General features: G+C 42.5%; 3 protein-coding genes across 7 annotated transcripts; 1 reads left to right on the top strand and 2 right to left on the bottom strand.

Annotated features, from left to right (window-relative positions):
- Positions 1-203: 203 nt before the first annotated feature.
- On the bottom strand, positions 204-6356 carry LOC118287768 (ubiquitin carboxyl-terminal hydrolase 21-like). Of its 3 annotated transcripts, none has more exons than XM_035613325.2 (12): positions 6179-6356; positions 4821-4951; positions 4387-4483; positions 3763-3878; positions 3567-3637; positions 3254-3379; positions 3039-3134; positions 2819-2947; positions 2584-2712; positions 2461-2501; positions 2011-2045; positions 204-1909 (listed from the first exon to the last, which is right to left on the bottom strand). In XM_035613325.2, exons 1-12 carry the CDS (start codon positions 6214-6216, stop codon positions 972-974), a joined length of 1947 nt encoding a protein of 648 aa, XP_035469218.1. In that variant the 5' UTR covers positions 6217-6356; the 3' UTR covers positions 204-971. The 3 variants fall into 3 exon arrangements, with proteins under 3 accessions (XP_035469218.1, XP_035469224.1, XP_035469208.1); XM_035613331.2 differs by lacking the exon at positions 6179-6356 and adding an exon at positions 5442-5569; XM_035613315.2 differs by lacking the exon at positions 6179-6356 and adding an exon at positions 5076-5391.
- LOC118287816 (E3 ubiquitin-protein ligase RNF19B) lies at positions 5573-8797 on the top strand. 2 transcript variants are annotated; one of them, XM_035613395.2, is made up of 5 exons: positions 5573-5713; positions 6818-6938; positions 7122-7222; positions 7819-7989; positions 8088-8797. In XM_035613395.2, the coding sequence occupies exons 2-5, from the start codon at positions 6818-6820 to the stop codon at positions 8541-8543; spliced, it is 849 nt and encodes a 282-aa protein (XP_035469288.2). In that variant the 5' UTR covers positions 5573-5713; the 3' UTR covers positions 8544-8797. The 2 variants fall into 2 exon arrangements, with proteins under 2 accessions (XP_035469288.2, XP_035469283.2); XM_035613390.2 differs by lacking the exon at positions 5573-5713 and adding an exon at positions 6374-6507.
- On the bottom strand, positions 8564-14891 carry LOC118287753 (leishmanolysin-like peptidase 2). 2 transcript variants are annotated; one of them, XM_035613302.2, is made up of 15 exons: positions 14747-14891; positions 13933-14411; positions 13746-13839; positions 13287-13338; positions 12978-13127; positions 12568-12693; positions 12252-12336; positions 11587-11729; positions 11280-11463; positions 11006-11075; positions 10771-10867; positions 10448-10555; positions 10216-10347; positions 9705-9814; positions 8564-9610 (listed from the first exon to the last, which is right to left on the bottom strand). In XM_035613302.2, the coding sequence occupies exons 2-15, from the start codon at positions 14369-14371 to the stop codon at positions 9412-9414; spliced, it is 1989 nt and encodes a 662-aa protein (XP_035469195.2). In that variant the 5' UTR covers positions 14372-14411; positions 14747-14891; the 3' UTR covers positions 8564-9411. The 2 variants fall into 2 exon arrangements, with proteins under 2 accessions (XP_035469195.2, XP_035469187.2); XM_035613294.2 differs by having other exon boundaries at positions 11587-11732.
- Between the last annotated feature and the right edge of the window lie 5 nt (positions 14892-14896).

The raw sequence follows: 14896 nt of genomic DNA on the forward strand, positions 1-14896 counted from the left end.
CTGGAAGAGGCAGAAGACAGCAAGACAGTGACCCGAAACCCGGGGAGCGAATGGAAAGTTTTAACCACTGAAACTGAAACTCAGGTTACACAGAGTAACCCTTAAGACCAATTTTTACTTTGCTTTGTCTGCAGGCTGACAACAATGTTCACTCTCTACACTGAACCTGACATGGCAAAGGAAAAAATGAATAGACTGAATGATTTTAATTTCAAAATATATTTATTAAATAAATAAAAAAATGGAGTCACATTTTTAACAAAAACAATGACACCGGCAACAGAAATACCTCCCAATATTTATGATTAATTATACAGTCAGCATCAACTCCACAAAATGGAATTCAAATTCTAATTCTTTTTGTGAGACAAACCTTTTGAACCCTTCTATACAATTTTCCATGAAATAATAAATAAAATTACACATAATGATGGTTAATTTTGCTCCATTGAATGTGTGGGGGCGACATTCTTTTTGATGACTATTTGATATTTCTCTAAAAAAATTGTGTCATTGTTAATAACTGCAGCAGTTGTTATGTTTCATTTTCCATCATAAATCCAGAATTCCAATTTGCGGATTTTCCCCAAATACTGCCCTTCCATGCTTGCGACTGAATGTACTTTCTAGGAAAGAGACATGCAACACGAGGAATACTTATTATCACATGTGCTTCTTGATACCAGGACATCGCTGTCACTGTGAAACGGTGTCGACCTGCACACAAACGCATGCACGTACAATAAAAATACATAAACTCCCTGATCACAGTTCGTTGGTCAGTCGGTGGCAACGCTCGATCGGCAGTCATCGGTGTCTGCGCGGGTCTCGCTGCAGATATACTGTCGTGGATCCTTATTTTAAAAAGCACAAATATAATACAAGTAGAACTAATAAACTCTTCAGATTCGTTAAGAGAATCAAACCAATTGTCACTTAAAAAACGAAAGATATCATCCCTCATCGTTTAATCACCTCCACGGCTCTTGTGTGTTTGACACCCTCTTTTTGGCGTTTTTCGTCCTCCTCTCACCGACGGTCTTTTCGCCCATCGCCGCAGTTTGAACGGTCACAAGTCTGCAGCCTTCAGGCAGCATTTTCTCTTTGCTTCTCTTCACGCTGCCTGAATTTCTGCCTTGGCTGGACGAAAGGCGACAGTCGGTGGAATCGTTCGCTCGCCAGTTATTGGGCAAAGGCCTCGTCAGGTACTGAGCTGTGGAGGGAGAGCAGCCACTGGGGTAACTGCGACACGACTGTACAACAGAATCAGAATTTGCACCAATATCGGCCTCTGTTCTCTGTTTGATACCCTTTCCTTCTACGATTCCCTCGGCCAGCACCAAACTTTCATTTCCCACACCTTTACTTTCAGCTGGTTTGACTCTTTGGCGACCATCAGTCGCACATTTTGTTTTTGTCCCAGTCGTTGGAATAATGGCGTCTAGTCCTGTTGTGTCCCAGGAAACATCTTCAAGCTTGAGTCTTTTCTTTGGGGAATTGTGGTTTGGTTCCATCGCGCGGTCGACAGAGTGCGTCGCCATGCGCCCCGAGTTGGTTATAAGCTCATTGTGTCCTCCATCTTTTTGAGTCTTTGAAAAAGGCGTCAGCCAATTCGGTTCGTAATAAAGTTCTCCGTCTGTTTCGGAGTGCCTTCGGAGCAACGTGTCTTTGTGTGGTCTCACGCATGCCGCTCTCTGCTCCAGTTCCCCAGAAGAGTGAACGCCGCTCTTCTTAAACGCGTCGCCATTCAGCTGTCTCAAGTTTTCCCCTCCGCTGCCACTTTCGTCCTCCGGCGTACGATGAGGAGCAGGAGCCTCGTCTGGCCCGGACTTGTCGAGGCGTCCTTCAGCCTCGACGCCGGACCCTGCACATTGAGCCTCCTGGTCGACTTCGTCAAAAAATGTGCTCTCTTCGAAGAGAAAGTTTACAGATAAGTTGGGCTGATCTAATGCAATACCAAAATAAAATGTAAAAAATGAACGAAAAAATGAACGTGGTACATTTGCTTACCCTTCCTGTACATGAGAAGGTATGCTGAACAGGACCTGGTTTGAGAGGAAAGATTTTTTACAACACTAATTACGGTAATTTCTCTTGAGCAAGGCACATAAACCTGAGCTGCATCACTACAGATTGAGCTAGAGCTGCAACAGTTAAACGATTAATCATTTAGTAATCCATTACTAATGTAATCGCCAACTATTTTGATAATCGATTAATCGGTTAAAGGGTACAACATTCTCTGATTTTAGCTTCTTAAATGTGAATTTTTTTTATTTTTTTTTCTGGTTTCTTTGCTCCACTGTGACAGTAAACTCAATATCTTTGGTGTGTGTAAAAAACAAAACATCATCATCATCATTTTATGAAATTGTATGGACCAAACAACTAACATTTTCCGATATCGACATATCGGCCTATAAAAATTAATTATGAAAAAAGATGAGGGCAATAATTTACCTCACAGGCGTGTTTCCAGACCCGAATAGTGGCTGTTTGACCTGTAGAAATGAAAAATATGGGTTGTTAAGCTTCATGTTGTTGTACGGATATTTATTAAAATAAAAACAGCAGCCTCCTCACCCTTTCCACAATGTCATCATTGAAGCAGTACCACTCCCCGGTCTCAAAGGATTTGATTTCCGCGGTGTAATGACCTCCTGTGAGATCACCAAAGTGGTTAACTAAAGCGTAGAGGTCGTATTTACAGTTCTGAGGAGAGGGGAAATTAAAACAAAAGTATCATCATATTGTAAGAAATGTTCAATTAAAGCAATTTTCTGCAGAATGTATTCTCATTTTTTTTCATTTTATATACCTCCATGTGCAAAGTTTGGGGCACATCAACTTCGCACTGAAGCTTGACATAGCTTTGGCACTTGTAGTCGAAGGTGAATCTCTTCAGCAGCAGCGTCAGGATCCCTGGTTTCTGTGTCATCTCACAGTCCTGGTGTGAGAATCGACAATTACAATGAAACAAATAGACACGTCGCGAAGTATCGCGTCTGTTCTGAACAAGGATCAAACGGACGACTCACAATGTCCGTGACTTGCTTTTCGTCGCACTGGCTGCAGTAAATCCTGTTTTCCCCGGAGACTTTTTCTTTCTTGAAGAACGCCTTCAACCCTCTCGTCTGTAGAAAAAAAAAGCGTTGTATATTTATTGATTCATCCTGCAGGTTCTTTTTCTCTCTTTATGTGGCAAAAAATACATTGCTGTCTCTACATTCTTGTTACTGGAAAGCGTAAATACCACGCTGTAGGTTTGACGGCATGAATTTCCCATCGCTAGTGGCAGAATCCAAAAGAAGCCCCTGGAGTCGTTCCTCTTCTCACAAGTGACGCACGTGGTTTTATGGTTCAGCTCTCCCTTGAATATCTACACACAGCAGAAGGTACGGCACAGGCTCTGTTACGGTTTTTCGAGTTGTGTCAGGACTACAGGTGTAAATCACCAAGCAAGCTAAGACCCAGCACATTCACCTCCATGATCTTAAAAAGCCAGTGTGGATTATTGCACGCTGTCCCCGTCCTCTAAAAAAAGAAACATGTTTGTGTGTCTCTACCTTGGACGCCTCCGGGCTGGTCAGACAGAGGATCTTCTCGAAGTACTCTGCAGCGTCGCGTTGCTCGTACACTTGAGTGTGGAGAAGGGAGCGGACAAAAGGACACTTTCAGTATGTAGTAGTTTCTTTGAGTATGTACCAGGCTCAAGAATCTGCAGGACTTCAGCACAAGAGCGATTCTCAAATCCACACTCACCATCTGTGATACCCAGCTTCTTGGCGATGCAATGCGTCCAAGCCAAACTTCTCTCCAAGTCGTCGAACAGTTTTCCCAGCAGCGCGTCAATGGCTGTTGGAGCTTTGCTACAGCATCTGTGGCACAGAGAGAAGCGCGTGTGGTTTTATTAAACATGTGAACCAGTTAGTCAAAGTCAATATTTATTAGAACATATAAATATAATATTTAGATTTTTTTTTCTCTCTTGCCAAGAGTTTGATGGGTTTTTTGTCCGTAACTTTCTGGTTTCTCTATTACACAGTTTTTATTCATTAATGACCTTTCATGATGATAACAATACACTTTATGTGTACAACACTTTTCAAAATACAGTAACAAGGTGCTTTACCGAATAAAAAATTGAAGATGAACTGAAGGCAAACAATTAAAGGTTTTTTTAAGATCACACAACATAAAGGCAGAGATACAAGAGAATAACCGGAAAGATCGGAGCCTGTATAAAAAACATCCAACGACAAAAGGGTGAGAAGTTTTAAAAAGCTGGAGGTGAAGTTAGACCCATTAGAGTCCTGACAAAAATCACATATATAAAAAAAAGTGGAGAAGGAGCTCGCCAGTTAAAAAAAAGAAAGAAATACAAACCGTTTTATCGAACCCCGGAAGTCTTCGGTCATGAACAGAACCTGGAGCACGCTGTTCAAATAGCATGTGAGGCCTGGACCGTTCAGGCCATGGTAATCTGAAGACACAACAGTGACACACACACACACACAAACACACACACACACACACACACACACACACACACACACACACACACACACACACACACACACACACACACACACACACACACACACACACACACACACACACACACACACACACACTTCATCATCATCAGGAAACGCAGAAGTATATCAATCAGTCAATCAACCTTATTCACAAAGCAATCCCAAGGATTTCACAGGTGATTGACAAAACACAGGATATATATATATATATATATATATATATATGTATATAAATATTATATCATAGGCTAAGAACCATGTGTTTCATGTTATGGCACTTGCCTGAGATGGTGAGGTTGTCTAGTTTCTCCCTGAATATTTCCACAAGGTCACGATTCATGCTGGTGTTGACATGTTTTAGATCATCGACGAGATTATATGTAGATATGTATTCTCCGACGTATGAATTCAGCCTGTGGCAGCAGAAGAATTAGAAAAAGAAGAAGTTGAGAAGCAGCACAACAAAGGTCCTACACAAGTCGAGGGACAGAAACACAGAACGACCATTTTGATTTATACTTAGAGTAATTAAAATACCTCAGCACTTCTTCGTCTCTCCGTACTAACTCGAAATACAGAGACATATTTATATTTCAAATGGCAACGATATTTGTGCGCAGTGAACCTTTTAGATTTTTTTTAAAAACGAGCACAGCAGGAAGTGATTTTTTGAGGGACCAGTGAACGCAGCTGATGCGTTTGGGTGTCATGGGAACCAACGCCACTTCTCAACCCGTCAGCGCCTCGCGCCACAAAACATGACTTGAAAAATGAACCCACTATAGAAGACTTAGTGTACACTATTAAAACCGTACTTGTCCGATAACACACTGACTTTGTGTTCAGGTGTGTCTTAAAAATGGGAGGTGATTAAAAAAAAAAAAAAAAAAAAAAAGCCCTCACCGTGCAGCAGGCGTGAAGGTTCCTGCTCGCAGACTTTCACTTTCGAACGCAGCGGGGGCAAAAGGAACGAAACAAACACGCACTCCTTCTTCACGAACAACATTTGTTTTCTTAAACCACCCGGAGACTAGACTTCTTCCAAGACGCGCTGCGACTTGAGTTGCAGCTGAAATGAATCCGCCGCAGTTTGTGCACTAGCTCCCGGCGCGGATGTAGCTCGGCGCTTCCTGTTGCGAGTCAAAAAGGAGGACAACTAAAACTGAAACACCGAGGTAAGAGTGCACATTGATGTGGAATGCTTTTGTTATAATGATTTAGATAATAATATTCAACAAAATATTCAGTGAGGAGAAACAAGCTTTTACAGACATATTTAAGCAATTTGTATTAAATGGTTAAAACTTTATTGAAGTGCTTCGGTGTTGGTTTACAGTGGGATCCCTCCGCCCGCAGCCGCCTTCGTTGATATTTTCTTAACTAAACTGCAAAATATAGATAACAGCAGCAACAACAAAATAACATGTATTGAATCTTACAATTATATATTTATTCAAATACAAGTTGGTTAAAGTGTTACATTTGTTTTCCCACTCTGTGTTTCCGTGTAAAAGACTTCTAATCTTGAGTCACGTTGATGAAATAAAAATATAGATTAATTTTTAATTTTCTTATCACTTACTGATAAACGCGCGGACATGATAAAACAAAATTAAAGTTTCGGGTGTGGCCTTGCTTACCTGCACGCACATGTTCTTTTCCCGTACCGATTGCGCATTTCGACATCAAAGTACGCCGGTTGGCGTCATTGGTCATTCGAAATGACGCAATAAAGCTGGTGACGTGACGTCAATTTAATCTTGACAACGTAAAATACAATAACAACATATTAGGGAAATCATTTTTTTAACGCACAAAACGAAAACAACAAAACGAAAACTGCTGTTATTGTTTTTTTAATGATATTTTCAAAAGAAGCTACTTTTCGCCCCCTTTTTTTTAATGGTGTGTGGGTGAGGGGTCGTCAGTGTCCACATAACACATACAGGTTGTAAGGATATGAATGGAGGTGATCATCATTCATATCTCGTGTTTGAGTGAATTCTTTACTACAGCACACAATTTTTCACTAGAGCATAACGTTATTTATAGATCTATAGCCTCCTGAATTGCTGTCAACGTTCACCAAGTTGATGAATTTAACTTTGAAATCCGGACCACGTACCGTAGTCTCATCGCCTCACAGATATGGACGGCATAGTGAACTTATAAGTGCGCAAGTGAATTAAGCGTGTGAATGTGGTTTACTCAAAATATAGTCCCCCAAGTTTGGCTGGTCAGCATCAAGTGTTTAATGTATATTTGATTTATATTTCCAGATGTTTACCGCACGCAGCCTTGGTAGGATTTCTCTGCGAAAGAAACGGCCGAAGAAGAAATACGACCCGCTAGACACCACCATGAAGTTGGTCGACAGGAGTGATGACCTGGACCCAGTGTGTAAGATTCATTTCCTCTTCTCGCCGAGCACGAAATGTGCAACCAAACGAGGACACAGTGTTCGGAGTTATGCTTTAATCGTCCGTTTATTTTTCTCTGTATGAGCTGATGGATTGAATAGAAATTCAGTCTCACCAGTTGCTCCCTCTTCTGATTTCTAACAAGTTCTGTTGCGTACTTCAGCTTCAGAGGACGGCGGTGGCGGCCTCAGAGCAGAGATGTCCTGCGGCCACGCCATCACCCCCAAATCTCTAACGGGGTGGTGTCGCAGCAAGCTGGATGAGGTAACTGTGTCTTGAAAACTTTTAATCGAAGCATCGGCAAGGAGAAAGTGAGCATACGAAGACAGCTGGAATCGGCTTCCTTGAGTTACACTGGGGCTGTTGAAGTAAAAACTTCAACTACTCAACAGCTACTTCAAGTACTCCGCACTGAAACCTCATTACATGCTACAGGCTCAGACTATCATCTGCAGCTGGTGTCGTTCAGTCGTGGAAGACGTACCCAGATCCTTGTGATTAATAAGCATTATCAATGTCCAAATGTAATTAATTAATTCAATTACATCCTCAAATTTCCCCGTTGTGGGACGGATAAAGGAACATCTTATCTTATCTTGATAATATATATATATATAATAAGTACTTATTGTGCTGTGACGGGTGTATGGTCATGTGTCACATCATTATATTGTGAATGCTGCATCAACGTAGCATTTTTTTACTGTTTCAAGTGGTGAAGCAACTTCAGATACATTTCGGTAGTTTGTGTCCCAGGACAGATGTGAAGGGGCGATGAGACGATTCATGGGAGAGGAGAGGTTTATTTTTCTTTTTGGGCACTAAACTGTTTTTGTTGTTGTGTTTTTTTCCATTTTCAGGGGAACTACGAGTTTCGATGCCCAGCGTTGGTTGAGGGGACAGAACTGTGCAACAAACCGTGGACGTACCAAGAAGTGCGCAGGCTGGCTGATCTGTCCATTAAGGAAATGCAGCACTTTGAAGACACCATGGCTCGTCTGGCTGCCGCAGACCACGGTGAAATTCAGAGTGTGAGTGGTCCCGGGGATTTTTCTTTCATTCAGATTAATAAAAACAAAAAGTGCATGATTATCACATATTGCAATTGTTCACCCTTTTCCCACATCAGTGCCCGCAGTGCAATACAAACATGGAGAGAAAGAATCCCGCCAACCTGTGCGTCCTGTGCACCATATGCACCGCCGATCGGAAGAAGAATTTCCTGTTCTGCTGGCAGTGTCGGAGGCAGTGGAAGGGTCGTTCCCCCCGACTCGACCGCTGCGACAACGACGGCTGTGCCAACAAGGACCTGCAAGTCCTGCAGAGGTGCAAGACCATGAGCCTGCCAGACGTTGAGGGCGTCACCAGTTGCCCATCCGTCCGGTGCTGTCCAACGTGCGGCATGAGGGTGGAGCATAACCAGCAATTCTGCAAAAACATCGCCTGTCCCCGCTGCCATGTTGAGTTCTGTTTCGTCTGCCTGAGAGTGAAGCGCGAGTGTTGCCAGACCAGTTCACCGTACAAAATCTGTGCCACTGGTGTGGCCCCGAGACAGACTTCCATCGCCATATGGAAGAGAAAATGAAAACGGAAACAAGGCAAAGATTTTCATATGAATAAATGTCTTTTAATTCACTATCTGTCGCTGAATGAGGTAAATTGGTGATTCAGTCCATGGCCTATTGGTGAATGTACTGCAGTATTTATGTATTTGCAGTGTTATAAATTGGGTCTGTGGCGACATCCCTTGGGAAAAAAAGCTCTATTAAGTTGTTGCTAATGCAAACCGAACGTTTCCTACTGTTGCTGCTTCACATTAAAAACATTTAACTGGCGAAACAGGAGTTGTCTTTATTTTTTTTTTTTCAATGTAGCGCCTGTAAATGCAATGTGTTTGTCAGTCAAATAACAAGAAGGAGCAGCCACGGTGAGATTGAAAGGAGACGTACGTTTTTCCGTTTCCTTAACTTTTTTTGTTGTGTATGTAAAGAAGTTAAAAAGTTGTAAGTCTGTGGTAGCAGGAGCTCGTATCAAACTGCTTTTGCCGTTGTTACCACCAGTCACAAAATTTTTAAGAAATTCAACATAAAGAAAAACAACAAAATCAAAGTGTTTTTTATGAAAAAGTTATCAATATGTTAATATCATCCTGTTGTCACAAAAAAAGAAGGGTTAGCATTGATCAAAGAAGGTCTTTCTATATAAAAAAAACTATCTGAATCTAAAAACCTGATTTTTCAAACTGTAATTACTAAACTCATTCATGCACCAGTTCGTACAATCATCTAAAAAACCTCAGCTCGTTATTACTTTGTAATATTTCACCAAGTCACAAGGCAACAAGAGAACAAGAAATTCCTCTATAGTAAAGATTCAAATCCCAAAAATAATGTACCTCTGTCAACACCTTGCCCAAGTTTATGGTGAAAGTTTATGGTCAGAGTTTTTAAAGGTTACTGTCTGTGATGCTCGGGGACAGTGTGGACCCTGTTGCTGCAGGAGCGACATTGCCTGTGAGACACGACCACGAGCACAGCCAGGAGACAAATGGCCGCGGTGCAGCAGAGCGCTGTTGTCCCACCGAGCTCTGTCAGAGGAGGGAGGGGCGACCAGGTACCGTCCTGGGCTGTGGTCAACACCTCAGAGGGGTCACTGAACAAAAAAAACAAACAATAGAATATAGTTAGTATGAGTTACAGATTATTGTAAAAATAAAATAAGGGGCTTTTTTCAAAATCATACCTACCTCGTGTAAGAAGCAGGAAGTGTGTTCACATCATCTGAGGGAGGAGTGATGTCAGGGTACAGGCATAACCTCCTGTCCGGGCAGAAAACTGAACCCTGGTATCCTTTCATCTGAGAATTAATAAACCGCAGAGAAAAGCAAATTACATAATTCAGATCAGACGTTTGGTGATGATGTGTAAACGAATTCTGAAAAGCAGAGAAGGAAAAAAACATTTCCTCACGGCACTTTGGTTTATAGTTGCTCATTCTGCTAGCTCCTTAAGTACATCGAACATAAATGATAAAACAACCAAAAAGAATATATAAACATCTGGCAACTGAGTGTATTACATTCCGTTATGTCATATACAGAACAATAAAATAATACTATACTACAACTATATCTTATTAATATGCTTTTATACTACTACTAATACAATTTACCATAGCATTTACTTAGATTTCCATTTCTTCATATGTTTCACATTAACTTTTTAATGTAGTTGCTGTACATATTTGGGTCTCGGCACCTGAATTGCGCCCCCTGCTGGACAGTTCGCCCACTCAGAGCCAGACACCTGGATCTGGTACTTGTTTGGTCCAGTACACCTGTGTCTGTAACAGCGGCCCTCCACAGAGCTGCTTGACACGAGGAACTGTCTCTGGCAGGTGGAAAAAGAATAAGAAAATAATATCAAATAAAGGGAAAAGTTAAGAAAAGGCAGGTGACAAGGATTCACATCCTGTACATGCAACACTCACCTGTCTGGTCAGGTTGGAGAAGAAGCAACGGCTGTTGAAGCCCAAAATCTCCCCGCTCCGGTCGCCTTCAGCCGACTGCCTGGTGTTTTCCTTTTTCCAGCATTCGCTCTGAAGGACAGGAGGAAGGGAAAAGAGTGCAAAATTGGATGCTGCAACAGCAACAGATTACAAATAAATGCAATTAAATACAGATATAATAGCAAGTAAAAAGACTTCGGCGGATGCAAAATTAGTCAAAAGATGAATTCTCTCACAAACTGCGATCCGGGTGAAGGTGTTTTTCAAGAAATAAAGAAATATCACGAGAGGAAATAAAACTTTACTGCGTTCTTGAGGGGTTTAAAAACTCCACATCCCTCCAGGTAGGCATCAGTTTGGCACTCCCCCTTGTGGAGGTGAAGAAAATGACACCCACGTCCACTGAGAGAAGGGGGGGGGGGGGGGGGGGGGGGGGGGGGGGGGGGGGGGGGGTGAGTGATGCAAACGTTAGATCTGGAAATGTAGTAAACCGATTTAAAAAAGAAGAAAAGTACGTGTGTTCCACTGAAAGACATTTACCTGCCGGTGCAGAAAAAGGAGGAGGAGTTGTCTTGGCAACTGGACAGGGAGCCGAATGTGGATCCCTCACCTACAAAAACATACATTTATCATTAAATTGACATTTTTAATTTAATTTAATTTAATTTTTTTTTTCTTCCTTCAAACAACCTTGACACATAGAAATCAGACCTTTTTAGTTACATGAAAACTCCCTTTGTAAACTCTAGTTTTAATAAAGAGTTATGATAATCATGTTTGCACTTCATAACTACACAATTTCGTCCCCTCTTACCTTCACCCCAGACCAGACTCTGAGCCCGGCTCGGGTTGACAGCGTACCAGCCCGTGTCCTGTAACGCAGCTAGAGTGACCGGGTCGATCCTGACCGCGGCGGAGTCCTCCAGCGCCGCTGCCATGATGGACCCCCGCAGGACCCGGGACTCCCAGTGAGAGGACACCCGGCCTGCTGGTGCACCCTGAAGGAAGGAGAGGCATCGGTATAGGCGTTGCAGGTACTGTAGCTTGAAGTTTGGAATAAACAGGTAACGCGGAGGAAAAGGCGTCAGAGAGTTTGTTGAAAGTTGAGCCGCTCAGTATACCAGGTTCTCCAGCGGCCCTCCAAGCTCAGGGTCGGCTGATGCCAGGTGCTTCTGTAGAGCGGAGATAACAGACGGGGTGTAGAGCCTCATCTGGCCCAATCGGTCAGAGTGAATCACTTTCCCCAGAGGTGAACATCCAGCACCTACTGCAGCACAAACCCCCCCCCCCAAAAAAGTCTGATCAATGCACATGATCCTTGCTGTAAGCTCAACTGTGTAGCTGATATCTTACTTCTGACTATTAAGTTTTATTTTTCTCTAGTTCCAATATAACTGATCTGTCTTATGTGTTTACTCCACTCTCACTTTGTAGTAGTGCATTTTATTCAATTTTCCTTTTTGTACTGTTATTATTTTATTTAATCCAATCCGAAATGTTATTTTTCAAATCTTTATTCTCCCATTTGAAGAACTTCCAGCTCATTAATTAGGCTGCTGTTATCAACATCAGCCACCTTTCACTAATTTCAGTTGCTCTTTTATGTATTAGCATCAAATATTCTATTCTATAAAAAACCAACAGGTCAATTTAGTCGTACAAGAATCATTTCACACCCACGAAGGTTTGGCTAAATTACAACACCACAAATTAGGCAATTACGCCACCACATGTTGTCATCAAGTTTACATGGGGACATAAAAAATATCAAGATGAGTTCAAAAACCTGGAGAAGAGGACAAACAGTCTGTCCAGGTGTGGAAGAGATCTTTGGAGAAGCCGAGTGCGTGGAACAGCTCATGAATCACAGTCTGGAAAAAAAACACACACACACACACACACACACACACACACACACACACACACACACACACACACACACACACACACACACACACACACACACACACACACACACACACACACACACACACACACACACACACACACACACACACACACACACACGAAAAAGAAAAAACTTTTGAACATTTTACAAACAGCGCCATGATTGCAGGATTATTAATAAGAGGAAATTGCACCTGTACTGTCGCCTGGTGGTTGTATGCGGCCTCCGTCAGTCGGTCCCTGCAGATGACTACCACCCCTGCCAGTGGTCGCCCGTGGGCGTCTGTCTGGCAGTGGACAGCATAGGCCAACACATTGGGCTGGATGGATGCACAGGAAGTTGAAGATAATACAGTTAGAAAAAAAAAAGAGAAGCAGATAATGATAATAAAACAGCCGCAGAAGGGTTTTCATGGTTGCAGATCAACATACAACGGAGGACACCACTCCTGACCTTGAGTTTCTTAAGTTTAATGTAGTAATGAATTTAGTATTTTATAGTTTCTCCGTTTTCTTTCTCGAAAAGTGCTGCCGGAAAACATTTATTATTCATTGAAAACGCAAAAAATACTTGTGGATGTGTTTCAGTGTATAATCTCTTCACCTCTGCTCTACACTTGTCCGTGGCCTGTATGTGGAGGTAGAGCAGGAAGTCGGCGTCGGGGAGTCCAGCACCCTCGGGTCTGAGAACAGCCCTGCGAGGCGAATCAGGCTCCGGGTATATATGGCATCCAGCCAGGTGATCGTCTGGGATCTGTTGATATTTGCAAGGATGGCGAACAATGCTTATCATAGGCTTAATAAATATTTGGCAGTTGAATGAAAAGGAAAAAGAAACCAGGGTATATGTACGGTGTATGTTTTTTTTCAAGCTTACCAAAGGAATAAAACATGATGGTTCAGACTGACTTACTGTCACATCCAGACATGTTTCATTCCTGTAGTTGCTGTTGGCTCGGCCACATCTGAAGAAAAATAAATAAATATCTAACTTTCATGACTTTCATGACTTGAAAAACATAATAAATTATTTAAATGAGTTTGTTTTCAAAAATTACAAGATGTAACTGTTTGCTAAAATGTTCATTAATATAAATAGATACACGGATGTGTAGACTAGGAATGGAAGTTTTAGTCAAAGATAAGCAGAGGGACTGCGTTTGATGGACTGGAGTTGAACACACACACACACACACACACACACACACACACACACACACACACACACACACACACACACACACACACACACACACACACACACACACACACACACACACACACACACACACACACACACACACACACACACACACACACACACACACACACACTAACCTGTGCAATCACACACACGCATACATGTACACACCTGTTGCAGTTGGCAGTTCTTGAATCGCTCCAGACAAACTTGCAGTATTTGTTGACGTCTCTGCTGAGAAGCAAGTGACCCAGAACCCTGTTCACTATTAAAAAGGTCAATGATTAATGTGTTAGTCTTTCTGTATGTGTGTGAATATGAGTGAGTGTGTGTGTGTGTGTGTGTGGTCTGTTTTTACCCGACAGTAAAGAAGACACCGTCCTCACGGCCTCCTCCACTGCAGCCTTCAGTTTGCCCTTCTCGGCATCTGACAGGTCGTCGCTCTCGCTTGGAATCCAGGTGCGGATCCTGATTGGCTGCGGAGAGGCAGACGTGGACGGTGCCGTGTCTCCCACGGCGCTCCCCCGTTTCACCGAGACGCCAAGCGGAGGCGATGTCCTCCATCTTTGGCGACCGGTTTGTCGCCCAGAGGTCAGAGGCCGTCGTTCCTGCCCGACCGGGGGTCTGAGTCTGGGCTCGCTGGGTGGGCTGTCCGGGTGGATCCGTGCAGCTCTGACCACTGTGACCTCAGCCTGGACCTCATCAAAGACACACTTCTGCAGAGCTCCAGGCAGATGAGCCACCGCCATGACCACCAGCATCCCCACCCAGACACTCAGGGACAGACGCAAAGTCATAATTATGGCTGGAACCTCTTTAAAGGTCACGATGAGGATTCTACAACAAAAGCAAATAAACCAAAAAAATAAAAACCTGATATAATCCAAACTTAGTTGACTTCATATTTACTTATTTAGACTGAAACCATTTTAAGAAGCGTTATCTGTTTTGGAAGTGTAAAAATCACTGTACATTTCTATTACTCCATTTTTAGGGTCGATACATAAATTAGTAATTTGGTTCAGTTCATTTCACCACCTGATTTATATTTACAGAAAATATGACTGATGATAAATTCAATATGGGCTTTTTTAAGCAGCTGTTAAGTGTAGAGCAAAATAAATTAACCTTAATCTATGATTGAAATTAAATGCAATCATTATGATTATTACCTTGGCAGTTAATGTAACGTTGGTCTCTCCATGTCGTCTAAAGCCTCTTTCTTTTTTTGTTTTCCTGCATTCACCCTTTATCCTGCACTGCACCACAGTGCTGACCTCACCGTCTGCCTTCTCTCCTGGACTGAAGAGCTCTTCAGGGAG

The sequence above is a fragment of the Scophthalmus maximus genome, chromosome 12 (genome assembly GCF_022379125.1).
Source record: "Scophthalmus maximus strain ysfricsl-2021 chromosome 12, ASM2237912v1, whole genome shotgun sequence".
NCBI lineage: Eukaryota > Metazoa > Chordata > Actinopteri > Pleuronectiformes > Scophthalmidae > Scophthalmus > Scophthalmus maximus.

Coding starts and splice junctions, on each gene's coding strand:
- LOC118287768 (XM_035613315.2), bottom strand. CDS start 5,122: ATGTCTCTGTATTTCGAGTTAGTACGGAGAGACGAAGAAGTGCTGAG. Junction 3,380..3,566: donor CCAGCCCGGAGGCGTCCAAG/GTAGAGACACAC, acceptor TGCTGTGTGTAG/ATATTCAAGGGAGAGCTGAA. Junction 2,713..2,818: donor CCCAAACTTTGCACATGGAG/GTATATAAAATG, acceptor CCCTCTCCTCAG/AACTGTAAATACGACCTCTA.
- LOC118287753 (XM_035613294.2), bottom strand. CDS start 14,371: ATGACTTTGCGTCTGTCCCTGAGTGTCTGGGTGGGGATGCTGGTGGTC. Junction 10,348..10,447: donor TCTCCAACCTGACCAGACAG/GTGAGTGTTGCA, acceptor TCCACCTGCCAG/AGACAGTTCCTCGTGTCAAG. Junction 9,611..9,704: donor CTTCCTGCTTCTTACACGAG/GTAGGTATGATT, acceptor TTTTTTGTTCAG/TGACCCCTCTGAGGTGTTGA.
- LOC118287816 (XM_035613390.2), top strand. Junction 7,223..7,818: donor GTCGCAGCAAGCTGGATGAG/GTAACTGTGTCT, acceptor TTCCATTTTCAG/GGGAACTACGAGTTTCGATG. Junction 7,990..8,087: donor ACCACGGTGAAATTCAGAGT/GTGAGTGGTCCC, acceptor TTCCCACATCAG/TGCCCGCAGTGCAATACAAA.